Source organism: Falco biarmicus, chromosome 17, assembly GCF_023638135.1.
Source record: "Falco biarmicus isolate bFalBia1 chromosome 17, bFalBia1.pri, whole genome shotgun sequence".
NCBI lineage: Eukaryota > Metazoa > Chordata > Aves > Falconiformes > Falconidae > Falco > Falco biarmicus.
In genome coordinates this window covers 5,616,907-5,634,465 of record NC_079304.1, presented here as the reverse complement: position 1 = coordinate 5,634,465, position 17,559 = coordinate 5,616,907, and the positions used below count along the sequence as shown (strand labels likewise).

Below are 17,559 nucleotides of genomic sequence, written 5' to 3'. Positions count from 1 at the left end.
CCTCAAGAGCTGAGGCTGCTGACCCCTCAGGGCCTCCTGCCTTCCTGGGCATTTGTGAGCAGAGACACAGCACGGCAAGGCCTGACGGTCACTGGCAGCACAGCAGCCAGGGATGACTTCCTCAGCTCCATGGGATGGTGCCCAAAAGAGGAGCCACTGCCAAGTGTCCCAACTTCCCAGTCCTTGTGAATGGAGAAGGGCCTCCTTGTGCCCTCACCCCCTTCCACCCCAGAGCAGCACCCTTTTCCTTTGGCAGCTTGGTGAGTGCCCACAGAAGGAAGGACGACATGGAGGCCACACCTCAATGCAGCAGAACTTTAATAAGTCAAAAGAGAGAAACCAGATCACTCCAAGCGGAGGACATAAGTCCTAGAGCACCAGGGGCACCCAAGAGTCTGTGCTTTTTGGCCATGGAGAAGTTCCTGCATGACGTCTGTCTGCCTGCCCAGAGAGGGAGAGGAGACAGATGGTTCCCACCAGGCTGGCCCAGGTGGGACCTTGTTGCCAAGGGGAACCGAAGCAAAAAAGGAAAAGGTAAAGAAAGGCAAAGCCATTCAACAATACTGCAAGCACATTGAAAATCTTGATCCTTTGCCCAGCACCATGTTCTGTGTTCTTCAAGGTGTCTCCATGGAGCTTTCCCAGCAGCTTTAGCATGGGGGACACCTTCTGCCACAGTAGCGGCTGGTGATGCAGGAGAGGTCAAAGCCCCCGGAGTTGATGGGCACTCCCTCACAGCTGAGGATGCTGCCAACGGCAGCGGAGGTGGAGGAGCCCACAACGGTGTTCTGCGGGAAGGAGCTGAGGATGGGGCCGGGCAGGGTCACCACCACAGCAGGGGGCTCGATGACGACGGTGGAGTTCTGGCACTGCCTGACACAGGGCTCGTTGCAGCTGTTGGCCAGCGGAGTCGGGCCGCAGGGCCGGCAGGGCATGCACGGGCTGTAGCAGGACATGTCTTGAGGGTGGAAGTGCAACTTGGAGGCAAGCAGTGAGGAAATAGAGCAAAACACTAAGTGAGAAGCAGCCTGGTTACCCTGTCACAGGGGAGACAAGGCTACTACTGAGTGGGGAGCTGGAGGCTCAGCCAGGAGACGCATGTAGTCTTCATCGCTCTATAACGAGCAGCCTGCCCCAGTGAGTCTCTCTCCCAATTTGTAAAGCAAAAGCTCCCTCGGCCACATCCCAGACTCTCTCTAAGCAGACCTTCCACCCGCTTCCCTCTGTCAAGACAAGAAGATCCAAACCACAGCACAGGACATAGCCAATATCAGCTAAGGTGTCCATCGAGCAGAGATCTTTGGCAGAGGAGGAGAAGGGGCTTCAGACTTACCTGGTTCCCGAGGAGAAGGAGGCAAGAGAAGTGGATGAGACAGCACGGGCTTGGGCTGCCTTTTATACCTGCCCTTCATTGCTGCAGGACCAGAGGCACCCTTTGCAGAGGTAACAATTTTCTGACAAGCTCATCTCAAATGCAAACCATCACAGCTAATGATATGGGTGGTGATCTGGTTTCGAACACTGCTGCCTTTTCATTTCCAGGTTTGTGCCATGCCCATGCCCCAATGAAGTCTTCTGAGCACTGGGATGAAAGGCCTCAGAATTTCTAGGGCAGGTTCCTTTGCATGATTCTACACTGGTGTGCATGAGCACGTGCATGTTTGCACATCCTTGTGTGTCACTCCTCATGAGGAAATTTGCCGGTCATAGCAGGAACAGTCTCCACTGCTCTGATCATGAGCTCCACAGAACAGCCAGAGCCAGAAGGACCCTGAGTGCAACTGAACAGCAACAGAACAAACCTGGCAAAGAACTCCCCATAGCACAGGCACTGAAATGCAACCTTTGGTATCTCAGTCCTCCTTTTTCTGCCCCTGCAAAGCTCATGCTCCACTGCTGCTGATTTCAGGCCCCAACAAGGATGGTTTGACACCAGTTGGGATTCTTAGTTTAATTCAGTGTGAAGGTATTTGGAGTGCCTCAGCGTAGCTGGAAGTCACCTCTCTCAGCAGTTCCTCACCAGCCTAAGACACAGCGCTTGGCCCAAGTACTAGAGTCCTAAAGAATGGAGTTTGCTTTATGAGCAGCTTGTTTGGGGCAAGGGGACATTGCTAGCTCATTGTCCAGCAAGACAACCCAGGTCATTCTCTGCAAAGCTCCTTTACAGCTGGGTGGGCCCCAGCACATACTGGTGCATGGAGTTGTACCTCCCCAGATGCAGGACTTCGCACTTTTGTCCAAAGGAGGAAGCATGGGTACCTTGTTACCCTCCCACAGGCACTGCACCAAACCAGGCCCTTCCCATTGTATCTCTCAAGTTGCTCCCATCAGTTGGGTAGTGTGTCACAGTCACCTGTACCATCACCTCCTTGCACTGAAATCGCTCCTTCTTCTGGTGCTGCTCACCGGTAGCAGTGAGCCTAGGTACCTTGTGGGCACTGCCCAGTCCTCCAAGAACAGCGGCTGCTTTGTCCAGGGGATGTTCACCACCTGGGGAGATTTCAGGTGAAGGTCTGAGATTTACAAGGCCAACCTCACCTGGTACCCTTGACGGACAGAGGAGTGCATTAGTGCAGAATTAGATGCACAGCAGATAAGGCTGCTCTCTCCATTGCATGCAAAGTACCCACCAAGGTGAGAAATGCAGCAAAAGCTGCAGATGTGTCAGGAGGCTGGAGAGACAGAAAGGTGCTGCCGAGGCGCAGCTGTTCCCAATGCCAGGGCTGCTCCTCGGCCCTTCTCCGGCTCCAAACACCAGGATTTTCCTCCCACTCCATCCCAGCCTCAGTCCCTTTCCTTCCCGGCTGCCAGCAGCGGATGGGGAGCCCCTGCCCTGCCCTTACGTCTGGCGCAGGTGTAGAGCTGCGCTGGGGACGGGGCCGCAGGTGCCCCCACCAGCCCACCCTGCCCTGCCACACGGGGCCAACGCATTGGCATGGGACTTCTGCCGCCTCCTCCAGGGATCTGTACGTTCACTCGTCGAAATGCCTTTCCTTCCCCCTCGCCAGTGCCTTTCCTTCCGCCTTGCTCCCCCCTCCCCCCTCGCCAGTGCCCTTTCCTCCCCCGCACCGCCCCCCTCCCGCCCGGAGACACACTGAGCAGCCGCCCCCAGCACCGCAGAGGCCGGACCAGGAGGAGGCCGGTGCCCTCGGCGGAGAGCAGCGCCCGGCGCCGCCCGAGCCCCCGGGGCCGCGCTGCCCCGAACCCCCAGCGGCGCGCAGCACCCGCAGCGGGCACGGGCGGCCCCGGGCACGGGCACGCGGGGCGGCGGGGCGGCGGGGCGGCGGGGCGGGGCGGCGGGGCGGGCCCGGAGCGGGGCGGGGCGGGGCGCGGCGGGGCGGGGGGGCGGGCCCGGAGCTGGGTGGGGCGCGGTGGGGCGGGGCGCGGCCCCCCTCGGCTCCTCCGGAGCTGCCCGGGCCCGGCGCGGCTGGGCAGGATGGTGCCCGCGCTGGGGCCGTGGCTGCTGGCCTGGGCCTGGGCCTGGGCCGCGGGGCGGGCAGGTGAGGGCCGAGCAGGGAGGGCAGCGAGCCCGGGGCTGGGGCGGGAGGTGAGAGGGAGAGGAAAGAGGAGCCAGAGGGGAGAAGAGGTGGAGAGGGGAAAGAGGGAGAGGAGTGAGAGCGAGAGGGAGAGCAGGGAGAGGGGAGGTGGGGCAAGAGAGGGAAGAGAGGGGACAGAGGCAGAGGAGGAATAAGCAGCAGGAGAGGGAGAAGGAGAAGGGGAGGAAGAGGGAGAAGGAGAGGCAGAGCATGAAGAAGAAGGAGAGGCAGAGAAGGAGAAGAAGGAGAAGGAGGAGAAGAAGGAGGCTTTCAGGCTGGGGCCAGAGTGCAGGGAGCAGGCAGGCTCAGCCCGAGGAGGGCAGGGGGCCATTGCCCCGGGTGTGGGGCTTTGCCAGGGCAGGGGGCGGCTGTCACTGGGCCAGAGCAGGGGGGCACCAGGGAACAGCCCTGGGCCCTGGGCACCCCCTGCCCGGCTGCCCGCGCTCTCCATCCACAGGGGTCTGGGCACAGATAAGGCTGGTGGAGTCCGGCGGGGGGCTGCAACCCCCCGGGGGCTCAGTGCTGCTCTCCTGCCGTGGATCTGGCTTCAAGTTCAAGGATTATGCAATTTTGTGGTACCGTCAGGCACCCGGTGGCCATCTCGAGTGGGTGTCCACTGTTGGGTTTGACTCATCAACCTGGTTCGGGGCAGCAGTGGAGGGTCGGGCCGTGGCATCCCGGGATGATTCCCGGTCCAAGTCATCTCTGTCCCTGCGTGCCCTGCGCCCCCAGGACTCTGCCCGCTACTACTGCTCGGTGGACACAGAGACAGGAAAACCAGTGCAGCTGTGACAAAAACCTGCTGGAGCCCGGCCCAGGGTGCAGAAGCTGTGGGGGATGATGGGGTGCTGGGGCAGCTCAGGGGAGTTCACAGGGAGAAGGGAGACAGGGCAGGAGAGAGAAAGGGAGAAGGGAGAGGGAGAGGAGTGAGAATGAGAATGTGAGGGGCAGGAAAGCAGCAGAAGAGGGAGAAGGAGAAGGAGAAGAAGGAGTCTTTCGGGCTGGGGCCAGAGTGCAGGGAGCAGGCAGGCTCAGCCCGAGGAGGGCAGGGGGCCATTGCCCCGGGTGTGGGGCTTTGCCAGGGCAGGGGGCGGCTGTCACTGGGCCAGAGCAGGGGGGCACCAGGGAACAGCCAAGGGCCCTGGGCACCCCCTGCCCGGCTGCCTGCGCTCTCCATCCACAGGGGTCTGGGCACAGATAAGGCTGGTGGAGTCCGGCGGGGGGCTGCAACCCCCCGGGGGCTCAGTGCTGCTCTCCTGCCGTGGATCTGGCTTCGAGTTCAAGGATTATGCAATTCGGTGGTACCGTCAGGCACCCGGTGGCCATCTCGAGTGGGTGTCCACTGTCTGGCTTGGCTCATCAAGCTGGTTCGGGGCAGCAGTGGAGGGTCGGGCCGTGGCATCCCGGGATGATTCCCGGTCCGAGTCATCTCTGTCCCTGCGTGCCCTGCGCCCCCAGGACTCTGCCCGCTACTACTGCTCGGTGGACACGGAGACAGGAAAACCAGCGCAGCTTTGACAAAAACCTGCTGGAGCCCGGCCCAGGGTGCAGAAGCTGTGGGGGATGATGGGGTGCTGGGGCAGCTCAGGGGTGTTCTCAGGGAGAGGGGAGACAGGGCAGGAGAGAGAAAGGGAGAAGGGAGAGGGAGAGGAGTGAGAATGAGAATGTGAGGGGCAGGAAAGAGAGGGAGAGGGAGAAGGAGAAGGAGAGGCAGAGAAGGAGAAGAAGGAGAAGGAGAAGGAGAAGAAGGAGTCTTTCGGGCTGGGGCCGGAGTGCAGGGAGCAGGCAGGCTCAGCCCAAGGAGGGCAGGGGGCCATTGCCCCGGGTGTGGGGCTTTGCCAGGGCAGGGGGCGGCTGTCACTGGGCCAGAGCAGGGGGGCACCAGGGAACGGCCCTGGGCACCCCCTGCCCGGCTGCCCGCGCTCTCCATCCACAGGGGTCTGGGCACAGAGAAGGCTGGTGGAGTCCGGTGGGGGGGTGCAACCCCCCGGGGGCTCAGTGCTGCTCTCCTGCCATGGATCTGGCTTCACGTTCAAGGATTATGCAATTCGGTGGTACCGTCAGGCACCCGGTGGCCATCTCGAGTGGGTGTCCACTGTTGGGTTTGACTCATCAAGCTGGTTCGGGGCAGCAGTGGAGGGTCGGGCTGTGGCATCCCGGGATGATTCCCGGTCCGAGTCATCTCTGTCCCTGCGTGCCCTGCGCCCCCAGGACTCTGCCCGCTACTACTGCTCGGTGGACACGGAGACAGGAAAACCAGCGCAGCTTTGACAAAAACCTGCTGGAGCCCGGCCCAGGGTGCAGAAGCTGTGGGGGATGATGGGGTGCTGGGGCAGCTCAGGGGTGTTCACAGGGAGAAGGGAGACAGGGCAGGAGAGAGAAAGGGAGAAGGGAGAGGGAGAGGAGTGAGAATGAGAATGTGAGGGGCAGGAAAGAGAGGGAGAAGGAGAAGAAGAAGGAGAGGCAGAGAAGGAGAAGAAGGAGAAGGAGAAGAAGGAGTCTTTCGGGCTGGGGCCGGAGTGCAGGGAGCAGGCAGGCTCAGCCCGAGGAGGGCAGGGGGCCATTGCCCCGGGTGTGGGGCTTTGCCAGGGCAGGGGGCGGCTGTCACTGGGCCAGAGCAGGGGGGCACCAGGGAACAGCCCTGGGCCCTGGGCACCCCCTGCCCGGCTGCCCGCGCTCTCCATCCACAGGGGTCTGGGCACAGATAAGGCTGGTGGAGTCCGGTGGGGGGCTGCAACCCCCCGGGGGTTCAGTGCTGCTCTCCTGCCGTGGATCTGGCTTCACGTTCAAGGATTATGGAATTTGGTGGTACCGTCAGGCACCCGGTGGCCATCTCGAGTGGGTGTCCACTATCTGGTCATTTGATTCATCAACCTGGTTCGGGGCAGCAGTGGAGGGTCGGGCCGTGGCATCCCAGGATGATTCCCGGTCCGAGTCATCTCTGTCCCTGCGTGCCCTGCGCCCCCAGGACTCTGCCCGCTACTACTGCTCGGTGGACACGGAGACAGGAAAACCAGCGCAGCTTTGACAAAAACCTGCTGGAGCCCGGCCCAGGGTGCAGAAGCTGTGGGGGATGATGGGGTGCTGGGGCAGCTCAGGGGTGATCCCATGGGGAGGGAGGCCATCAGTGGTCCTGGCTTTTCAGCAGGAGCTGCTTTCTGTGCACCACCCCTTTCCTTCTCCTGAATCCCAAAAGCGGTGACTTATTTTGCAGAGCATGTTCAGTATATTCCTTGTCACTCAGCCAGCATGACCACTCTGCCTGCCTGCAACACCTCTCACCTTCCCTTGGTCCCCTCTGGGCTGCTCCTAGCGTGGATGGGCGTACTCTTTCCTAAACAAAGACCTGGCTGGATGGCCAGGCCCAAAGAGCGCTAGTAAATGGAGGTAGGTCCAGCTGGTGGCAGGCCATACACAAGTGGTGTTCCCCCAGCCCGAGTATTTGGGCCAGGTTTGTTTAATATCTTTATCAGTGATCTGGTGGAGATGGGGCTTCTTGACCTACTGGAAACACTCCTGGTGCCACCCAGGACACCATTAGCCACCTTCACGCTGGTGGGTTAACCTTTGGTGGCTGCCAGATGCCCATCAAGCTGCTCTATCATCCTCCTTCCACAATGGAATGGGGGGAGAAAAGCAGATGAAAAATTCACAAGTCAAAGTAAAGACAGGTAGATGGCTTCCAAATCACAGAGAAAAAGGCTTGGGGAAAAGGAATATGTTGCTAATCAAAAAAAAGAGTAGGAAGATGAGAAACAACAAAAACAAGAAATCATCCCCCATTCCTTCTTCACAGGGTGAACTTCACTCCTTTGTTCCCGATTCGTCTACCTCTTCCCCACTCCAAGCAGCACAGGGAGATGGGGAAGGGGGCTGGAGCCAGCTCGTAACTGTTCAGTGCTGCTCTCCTGCCATGTGTCTGGCTTCAAGTTCAAGAGTTGCACAATTTGGTGGTACCGTTGGGCACCATCTCAAGCGGGTGTCCGCTGGTCATTTGGTGCTACAGATTACAGAGCAGCAGTGGAGGGTTGGGCCACTTCCCAATCCAGGTCGTCTCTGTCCCTGCCTGCCCTGCGCCCCAGGGACTCTGCCCGCCACTTCTGTGTTGTTTCCAGGGGGCAGGAAACCTGTCTGAGCTCTACCATAGATCTCCTGCCAGGGTTCCAGCTCTGAGCCTACAGTGCTGCTCCCTGGGAGTTGTAGACAGCTTTCAAATGTTTGATGCTGAGAGAGATGCTGTAGTTGGTTCTGTCCCCTTCCGTTCTACCCTTTCTGCCAGACACCTTCCCACATCTCTCACCCACAGTGCCACTCACTCCGAAACCTCTTCACCTTTGGAAACAAGTTTTGCTTCTGTCAGTTCCCAGTAGGGCAGTACCCAACACAGTAGACTGCCTGTCAGGACAATGTCAGATGTCTTTCAAAAACTATAAACACAAAGCAAATGCTACGTTATCTCTTCTGTTAACCACCCTCCTTTGTTGTAGGTGTCAGCAGCCTAGGGACTTCCCCAGGCAGGTACTATAGATCTCTTTTTAAATCACTGCTTTTAGTTGTCCTCTCCATAGTGAAGGTTGTGACTTACTTTTTGGTCTTAAAAATCTAGTTTCCTAAGATCACCTTTAGTGTCTCCAGGGAATCCATGACCAGTAACATTTCTGTCATGGAAGAAAGGTTGAGTGGGATGGTTCTGTCCGCAGAAGAACATAAAGCCCACTGCATCCTTGAAGAGAAAAGTCACCTTCTTGACCGTCATGTCCCAGAAGCAGCTTCCCTTGCCAATAAAAGTCATGGACACAGTCTCCTACAAAGGTGTGATGCATTCAGGTGGACATGCTGGGAGCTAGGCTCAGAGTGAGCTGTTCTCAAAAAGAGGAAATGGTGTTAAAATACAAATGGAGGTTTTGAGGGGGGTCAAGAAGGATTATGCTGGAAGGGCCAGGTTAGTTTCTTCTGGAAAGAAGCAGGGTAGGCCTTTCAGCAAGGGCTGAAGGAATACCAAGAACCATGCATGCACACACCACCTGCTAGTTCCCCTCCAAAACCTATCTTCATCTGCCTAGGACAATTTTCTGGAGGAAAGTGGGACTCCCTTTCTTCTTGTTTCCTCTGAACCAGAACTCGAGGACAGGTCTTCAGCATCACCTTGGAAAGCCTAAACACTCTCTCTAACACATCACTGGCAGCATTGGAGCACCTCCTGCGATTTTTTGAGGGGTTGCACCAGGACAGAAGAAGAAAAAACAAAGGCAGAACTCAACTTTTACACTGAACAAATCCAAGCGTGTGGCTTGCAGCAGGCTGTGAAGAGCAGGTGTGTTTCTGTGGCCACCCAAATGGAAAAAAGGCTGTTTAACTGCATCCAAGATCTTGTTGACAAGCACGGGGTGGTCTCACTGCTCTGGAAAGATTTGGCAGCAAGCAAAGGGTGTAGGAGGGGCACCTGTGTGTACCCAGGCCTGTTGCAGGAGGTATTTAGAGCTTTTTCTTTTGTCCTGCCAGCAGTTCAGGAGACTGAAAGTAGCATATTGGCCACTCAGCTTTCCTGGAAGAGTGGGGCAAGAAGGAGAAAACAACGTGACACACTAAAGGGAACAGCAGGTGAACGTGCCCATGTTAACAATGGAAAATATAGCAGCACTGGTGTCAAAAACAGTGATTAAAAATGAGAAATACACCTTTGTGCTTGGTAACAATAATGCAAATAAACGTACAGAGTAATACAGCATGGAACCACGCAGATTTGTGAACAGGATGAAATAATGCTATTTCCTTTTGTGTCTTAGAACTGGGTTTGGGTATTCCAAAACTGCCTCACTATTCCAGGCAACCTTTAATCAAAATCATTAAGGTAAGATAAAAATAAAATTAAAAGCTAACTTTACTCAACCATAACTAGGTGTTCCCTGCTTTCAAACTCAGCCAAAGGCACATATAAGTAAAAGTCCAAAGCATAGCCAAGCCAGTGGTCAAATAATCTGGTTCACAAGATTAAAGAAACTGAGGAAAAAAATGATGCGTATAATCAGGAAAAAGCTTCCAAGACCCTTATGAAAATAGCATTCAGACAAGACTTATTCAAAATCAAATACCTGAGTAAATAAGCAACTTTAGCACATCAAGGCAAACCAGAGTCCATTAAATCACTACCAGCTAAACCAGAAAAACTATCGAACGTTTCATAAACATGGACTGATTTTTTATTTGGCATTAAAACAGACCTTGAGAACATAAATACTTGAAGGTCCAGAAAAAGTTGTAGAATGAAACTAAATTGAAAATTAGTAAGACTGGGGCAGCTGGTCCCCAGATATTCTTTAAAATATTTCACCATAACTCTCTTGATGTTTCTTAAGAGAAACTGGTAATGGAGTCCTTTAAGTGAGAACAGCTGTAACAATTCAAAAGGAACAATATTGCTTTCTGACAAGTATGGATAATATTTTAGTGAGAGATTAATAGTATGCTATCTGCCAAAAAAAGCAATGCTGATGATAGTTTTAGTGTACTGCAGCCTCTCTGGAACAGTGTAGATTGCAGAAGTAGAACAGTATAGAGGAAGAGGAAAATAAAAACCAGCTCTTCAAAGGACATGAATGGGGACACATCACCGGCCACTGAAAAACGCCAGTGTTTTTTGTACAACTGTCTACCACTGTGGGAAATACGTACCACAGTAACTGAAAAAGACTGAGCCACTCCACACAAATTCTCTCACTCACTGACTTCTCCTGAAGATGGAAACGTGGTGCCCTACAGAGGCTCTTTTTCCTCAGACAACCATATGCACATACACAAATTTGATTCCCAGACTGACTCTGCAGGAAGACCTTTCTATGCAAGAACAGTTTCCTCAACATTCAAGGCCACATCTTGGATTTTGCAAGCACATCATTTTAGACATCTGAAAGTCAGCTCAGGTTCAGCCAGTGGGGATTAACTCACTGTATTTAGGTGTTTCCATTTAAGCTTAGCACTGTGTTCTATTTGTCTCAGAGCACAGAGGAGATAGATTTCGTCACAGTTTTTGGTAAGAACAAAGATCCTATAACTTCATATCCAAGTGTCTAGCAGCAGGTGCATAAAAAACAAGGAGACTAGAAAGAATACTTCCCACTAGTAATCTCCCAGCTAGTAGACATCAGAAGGACTTTGAATTACATATGGTTCCTTTGTATTTATAATTTATGAGTTTATTCAGGAGCCCCTCATTCATAATTTTGGCCTTCTGTCACCTTTGTTTGACTTACTGCTTTGTCAGGGTGAACCATTCTCAAGCTTGAAGGAGCTAATCTCTGAAAGTCAGGCAGCTTTCCTAGACCCTTTCTGTGTCCAGAACCATAACCCATGGGATTCTTCCAAGAAGATCCCTGAGAGCCCAAATTTGCAGTCGTGTTTTGTGCATTGCTCCCTGTTCTCTGGATCCTGAGCTCAAACACTGCATGATCGCTGCAGCCAAGGCTGTCCCTCACCTTCACATCTACCACCAATTCTTCTTCGTTTGCAAGTAGGAGGTCCACCTCATCAGTCACTTGTGCAAGAAGTTTTCATCAGTCCACTCCAGAAAACTACTGGACTGATTGTGCCCTGCTGTGCTGTCCCGCAACAGACACTCGGCATGGTTCAGGTAGCCAACGAGGACCAGGACCAGTGAACATGAAGCTTCTTCAAGGTGTCTGAAGAAGTTTCTTCCTGGTCCAGTGATCTGTAGTAGCCACCCACCGCAGTGTCACCCACGCTGATCTGCCCTCTGATCCTGACCCATTCGCTATCAGCTGGCTCATTGTACACCACAAAACGTGCGTTTCAGCTGCTCCCTCACAGAGAGGGTGATTCCTTCTCCTCCCCTTCCCCACCTGTATTCCCTACTCAGCCTGGCTCCATCCACTGCAGCACTTCTGTAAGCTATCCCGCTGCACCTCCTGCTCCCACAGCTCTGCAGCCAGGCCACCGAGGAAGATCTGGGCCGTGCTGGAGAGGAACCCAGGCAATGCGTGCTAACTTGCACTACACCGTGCATTTCAGCCATGCGAGCTCCCCCACCACTTCTCCGTATTGCCAATGAGATCATCTTCTTCTTTGTGCCAGAAGTCACGAGCTCCCAGCCTTTATCATCAGGGGAAGCTCCATTCCCCATCCTGATGGGCACAGACTCAACATGCCTCTCCCATGTTAGAAAAGGGAGGAGTGGGCTCTTAAAGCTGCAGAGTCTCTGAGATTGAGTCCATCTCTTGCCATCAAGGTCTAGATAGCGCTAATGATGCGGAAGCTGATCATCATGAAGGATTTGATCAATCTGCAACAACTCCTTTGCTCGTTAGTAGCCACTTCCATGAGTACAGTGCCTCTACCTAACAAAGACCAATCACTTTGCCTGCTTACTCATCTTACTTAAAAAGGCACAAAGACTTTCTAAGGCACCAAATAACCCCCAAACACCAATTCTAAGAGCCCAGGTGAGGCACATTCCTCATGCTCCTGAGCACTGAAACCAAATTCAAGGTGAAAAAGCAGGCAGCTTCCTGCAGCCCAGAAGAATTTTCATAAATACTTTGAGATAGCACTAAAATTACTGATATTTTTTTTCCTGCTTTCTATTCAGCTTAACTCCATAAGACTTTTCAGAGTTGTTGTGTAATTCCCAAGTTTTCACTTATAATTCAACCTTTCTGGTATTATTTTAGACCCTTCTTTGAAAGCCATACCATGTTTCTTCATGTGGTATGTTGGCTCAAAAACCACTCGAGAAGTCATGTGACTGCCTGTATAATCCAAAATTCTTTGTAGTGAAAAAGAAGGAAGAGACAGTTTTTATAAGGAAATATATCACCGTGTTCGGGGTGGGGTAGCACAATGATGTAAACAACACAGGGCCCTGTACAAAAACCTAAAGAAGGAAAAAAGGCAATGTATTTTGGGGAAGAAAGGAGATGGGTGACTGAAATGACTAAGGAGACAAATACAACATTCATTTCGTGTTTCTTATTTATCCTGGAAATACATTGCTCACAGGGTTTCTAAAAGATGGGACAACTTGGAAAGTCTGTATGCAATCAAGTTATTTGCAATCACTGAACTATTCAATTATTGGTTTTCCCTTTCCAGTTTTGGAAGAGAATCTGGCTCTGGATACCCTCATGGAGTTGCACATGTTGATAATTAGGACAAATATCTGGCTTTTCATCTCCTGTTTTTACAACACTTCTGAAAACCATGAGGAAAGTTATTTATTGGAGTAGGTATTAGCAGTGTGTGAACAGACAAGCTCGTATTTGGAAGTGGCACCACTCTCACAGTTGAACAAAGTAAGTACCATTGTTTTCTTTCTAAAAATTATGTTCAAATTAGGGGAGGGGTGGAGGGCAAAGGAATCTAATGGTTTGGGTTCACTGTAAGAATTTTCTGCTGCTGTAATCCCTAGAGTGCACTCCCTTTGGCCAGGTTTTCAAGCTGAATCCTCAGCTTGTATCTGCTTAAGAAAGCTTTACAGGAACAACCGGGCTAACTCTGTGTATCACCATTACCCCATGATCCCCAAACACCCAGGGTGCACTATTTAAGTTTAACACGTTATAATATAATGTAGTGCTCTGGCCCCAATTTACAGTGAAGTATCCTGTCCTCCAGTGGATGTCCACTGCCTCGTTTGGAGCAGGAACGCACAGCTCAGTGACCAGCTGCCAGTGAAGTGTTTTGAGACAGATCTTTAGCTCACTGGTGTGAGAAGTTAGGTTTTGACACTGGCACTACACTCATAGTGTCACCGGTAAGTAATTCCACTGGCATGGAGACAGAGGAAGAAGAAGGTTAAATATCCTTGGGCTTAAATTTTTACAACTGCTTCATCTCCAAGACCACTTAGAATGAATGGAAGTTGGCTACCAAGTTGCCCAGACTTTGAAAATGCAGATGTGGTGAGCAGGGATCATAAAAAGCCTTAGTTCTTCCTATCTTTATTTGGAATTTCACGATGTAGAAAAAGGGTGGATGTCACCCCGAGCTTCCCTGTGAGAGTGTGCGTGTTGGGGCAGCAGGGGAGTTTGTTAGATTGATGTTTGTTCTACTAAACATCCAGGTGCATAACTTAAGACTTGTTACGATGCTTTCAGAGGTCTGCATGTCTTTAAAGTGGTGCAAAAATGTCCCATGTAATTTTACATAGCTAAAATATCCTGCTCTCATTCCAGAAGGGCAAGGGGCTCCCTTAGGTGCTGCCTAATAGCTGTCCAGGTCTGTAGGATATCTTTCATGTGAATAAATATCTATTTTGGAACAATTTAAGTCCACTTCCAATTCCAAAGGGACACAGGAATACAAAGTTATCATTCTGAAGAAAGATCTATTCTTTCCAACCAGCAAGTCCTGCTGTAAGTGTAGGACCAGAAGAAACTGCTGGATTCCATTATTTTAACACCAGTCTACATTGGTTTAAAGATTATATTTGTAAAAAAAAAAATAATAATACAAAAAATAGGTAAAATAAACCATAGAGAACAGTAGAATTTGGCAAGAAAAAACAACCAACAAAACACAGTCTAAGAGCTGGCAGGTGGAAGACTGAGGAATGGTATTGCCATTTTAGACGTTTACAGGAACGCTGATATGATACTCATTTCTCACATAAAGGGTCTTATACATCTTTTTCAAAAAGCTTAGTGTGTTGGTTCTTCTGCTGACAGGAACATACTTGTTTTTCATCAGCTGAAAGTAGCATGTGGCTGGTTGAGTCAACAGGTATTCTTGGTTTAAGGACACTTTTACAGTACATTACTCCAATTTCTAAAACATCTTCACTGAGTTACCCGCAACTTGGGTTAGGGAACAATTCATTTCACAAAAGAAAGGTATTAGCCTTGTCTTCTCCTGTACCTGAATGCTTTAAATTATTCTTTCTCTGGTTTTCCTGCCTAGGTATGCTCTCTGACAAAATTCTGTGAAACTTCAGCTGAGTGAAGTTTCCATGCTGTTCAATGATTTCTCTTTTCTAGCTAAGGATAGGATGACATTTTCAAAGCTGCACAAAGACTTTAAGATTATGTTTGACAGTAAGAGATAATATAATTCACATATAGGCACAAGCTTTGGCATCAGGAAGCTTAGAATCCTGTGGAATTAAAGCTCCTACAAAAAAACCTACTCTCATACACTCTTTCTGTCTTTGATGTGATCTTTTGGAAGCAGCAGCAAGAAATAATGACGAAAAAGGGAGTTAGTCATTGATAATGCTAGGAATTAGCCACAGCTGGAGTCTATATGAACTTTAGGTGACTTAGCACTCAGACAAGCTTGCAATAACATTAAACCATGCCCAATGTCCCTTTTTACAGACAATCGAGAACCTTCTGTCCCACAAGTCATCATGTTGAAATCAAAGAAACTAGAAGATAGCACTGGGAAAGCAGCTTGTTTGGCAAGGAATTTCTCTCCAAAGAACATCAGCTTGGAAATGTCCCCTAATGAGGTTGTATATGAACAGAGTACATCCATCTTGACATCAGAAGGGTTGTACGATGCCATTAAGGTGGTCAGCATGGCAAATGGCACAGAGGTGACCTGCACGGCCAAATTCTACGGCAGAACTATTACACCAGGTACAATTTTGTGGTACAGCTGCAACTGGTTTCTGGAGGCGGTGTCTCCTAGCACTTGCTTTTCTCCTGCTAGAAAGCATTGCCCTGGGTAGCAAGCAGAAATGGGAAAGACATGTGGTACTTAAGCAGGCAGAGCTGTAAGACATTTAAAAGCATCTGAGATAAACGGTCTTAACTGTGTAACAACTTGGAGTTAGTTGGGGTTTTTTTGGGGGGAAGACACAATCTTTTTTTTTAAATGTACATTTACTTATGACTAAATACTTCACCACATAGCAGCAAACCTGCTAGAGCACAACTGAAATAGCCTTTCTAAAAAGTTAAAGTGGTAGTGTGTTTGTGAGTGGTGGTTTTTTTCCCAAACCACTTTTTGTAATTTGGGGGCTTTTTTGTCATCATGAAGCTCATTCAAATAGTAAAAACAAAACAGGTCAGGAATTCTTTTGCTTCCTGCAGTTCCGTGGAGGAATTTTCTTCTCTAATTAATGTTAGAAGTAGTGACTGGTCACCTAAGCCTCAGACTGTACTGCCCACATGTTCCTACAGGAAGGGTCATATAAACATTTTGTTTAATCCCTTTTGAAGTTTGGGTATAGTTTATAATGCCTTTTCTTTATCATGCTACAGAAAAGGAGGCTGACGAACCAGGAACAGGGAAGGTTTGCAACACCGCAGACACCTTGGCTCCAGGTTAGTTACCCAAACAGGCTGTGAAGTTACAGTGCTGTGCTGGGGATAAATGCATGGAAATGTGTTTTCTCGGGGGCAGAGGGATCAGCATACAATGTATTCATCAAACACAACCTGCTTTTTCAAGGCAGCTAGTTTAGCAACAGGCGAGCCACAGAAAGCAAAATCCAGTCTAGACAGAATCCTCCCCCCTGTCGCTGCCGTGTGTCTCTACCACCTTTTCCTTCCCTGCTGTTTCTTCACCTGAAACTATCACCTGTGGGGGTTTTCCACTTTCTGCCAGTACCACAACATCCAAATCTAGAGCATGATCTCACCCGTCTTTTCTCTGTCACTGAGCAGATACCAAAGTGGAGAAAGCCAACACGCTGTCTGTGGCTGTGCTGGGTTTGAGAGTCCTGTTGGCAAAAAGCATCGCCCTCAATACGCTCATGACTATCAAGCTGTTTCTTTTCTGAGGTAAGGAAGCGTGTAGCTTGATCTGTAGAAATACTGGAAGCACATATCAGGAATGACTACCTGCCTTTGTGTCCTTCTCTAACCCCACAAGCAATGATACCCACCTGCCTGTCTCCTTTAGATACCTCCTGTAGGTTTCTGGGGGAAAAAACAACGATGATGTCCAAAAAAACCAAACCCCAACATAAAACAACTAAAAAACCTCCCACCCTCTCTTCCAAACCACAGAGAAAACAGCCCCTTTCTCCATCAAAAGCTCAGTTCTTGGCAGCTGTTCCCCACATTTTCTTTGCAGCAAACCTGCTTTAAGCAGCTTGGCTATCACCAGGAGTGCCGAAGAGGTCTCTCATTGACTTCTGCAAGTGGCAGAGCACAAAGGCTGGAGAAAAATTAAGACAAATAAGGGTTCAAAAGCAAGGCTTCTGAAACACAAACATGTGAAGTGGTGGGAGGAAAGAGAGGAGCGGAGAGGATTTTTAAATTAAGGTATCCAAAGAGGCACAAAAGATAGTCCAGCCTAAATTTTTTGACTCTACCTGTCTTGATCTGACAGCTCTCAGACAGTGGCATGTAGACCCCACTGCATTAAATGTAGTTTAAAACACACTTTGCTCTTCCAGACAGGGGGAAGCCAGGCAACAGCAATGTGCAGAACAGCAGGAGAGAGCGTGTAGCAGCGGCACAACAGGTTGCACAGCCAACGTCAAATCCGCTGGCAACAACCACGGAACACAACAGGGCACCTTCCCCTTGAGCCATTTCAGACTGCTGAATCCTGCATAGCGAGTTCATTTAGTTTTAAGAGTTGTAACTGCTTCTGCTGCTTCTTTTTCTCTGTGAACTGAGGAGGGTGTATTCTTCCTCATCCCCCTGCTGAGCAGAAATTGATTTCCCCACTCTCCCAGCCTTTGCATGGAATTACCCAGCCTGCTTCTATAGTTTTGAAAAATCCAATCCTCACTGTAGATACACAACCCTCTTAAAACACCTTTTGCAGGCATGTTGCATTACTGTCTGTAGCACTGATGTATTACTGCTGAGGGAATTAAGGCACAGTACGTGCTATTTATAGCTTTAATGGTTTTTAGATAGCTTTAATGACAGCAAGTTTCTAGTGTAGATGAGAAGACCTGTGTTGGATCTGAAGTGATTAAATTCAACCAGATAAAGTTCAACCATAGAAGCATTTCTTTATTAAACCTACATTTCTTCTGCAAAGTGTATGGCACATGCATTTTAGGTTACTGTAGTAGTAACCCAAATAAAGTTTTACTAAGCCAAAA

The 17,559-nt window shown here is 50.5% G+C and overlaps 2 protein-coding genes and 1 gene segment (V, D, J or C); 2 read left to right on the top strand and 1 right to left on the bottom strand.

Moving 5' to 3' along the window:
* LOC130160304 (T cell receptor alpha chain MC.7.G5-like) overlaps positions 1-17,559 on the top strand; it is a 27,097-nt gene extending 9,538 nt beyond the window's left edge. The window contains exons 4-8 of the mRNA XM_056362679.1: positions 12,797-12,841; positions 14,864-15,127; positions 15,755-15,817; positions 16,160-16,276; positions 16,897-17,559. Coding sequence (XP_056218654.1) covers positions 12,797-12,841; positions 14,864-15,127; positions 15,755-15,817; positions 16,160-16,275 — 488 coding nt within the window. The 3' untranslated portion in view covers position 16,276; positions 16,897-17,559. The remainder of the gene's footprint in view (positions 1-12,796; positions 12,842-14,863; positions 15,128-15,754; positions 15,818-16,159; positions 16,277-16,896) is intronic.
* Positions 535-3,005, bottom strand: LOC130160302 (feather keratin Cos1-1/Cos1-3/Cos2-1-like). The gene has a single exon (XM_056362676.1). It carries the CDS (start codon positions 954-956, stop codon positions 651-653), a length of 306 nt encoding a protein of 101 aa, XP_056218651.1. The 5' UTR covers positions 957-3,005; the 3' UTR covers positions 535-650.
* On the top strand, positions 3,370-4,345 carry LOC130160301 (Ig heavy chain V region 914-like). The segment is given in 2 exon segments: positions 3,370-3,500; positions 3,994-4,345. Coding segments are annotated over 2 exon segments (399 nt in total).

Excerpts from the sequence above, each read along its gene's own strand:
- LOC130160302 (XM_056362676.1), bottom strand. The coding sequence starts at position 956 with ATGTCCTGCTACAGCCCGTGCATGCCCTGCCGGCCCTGCGGCCCGACT.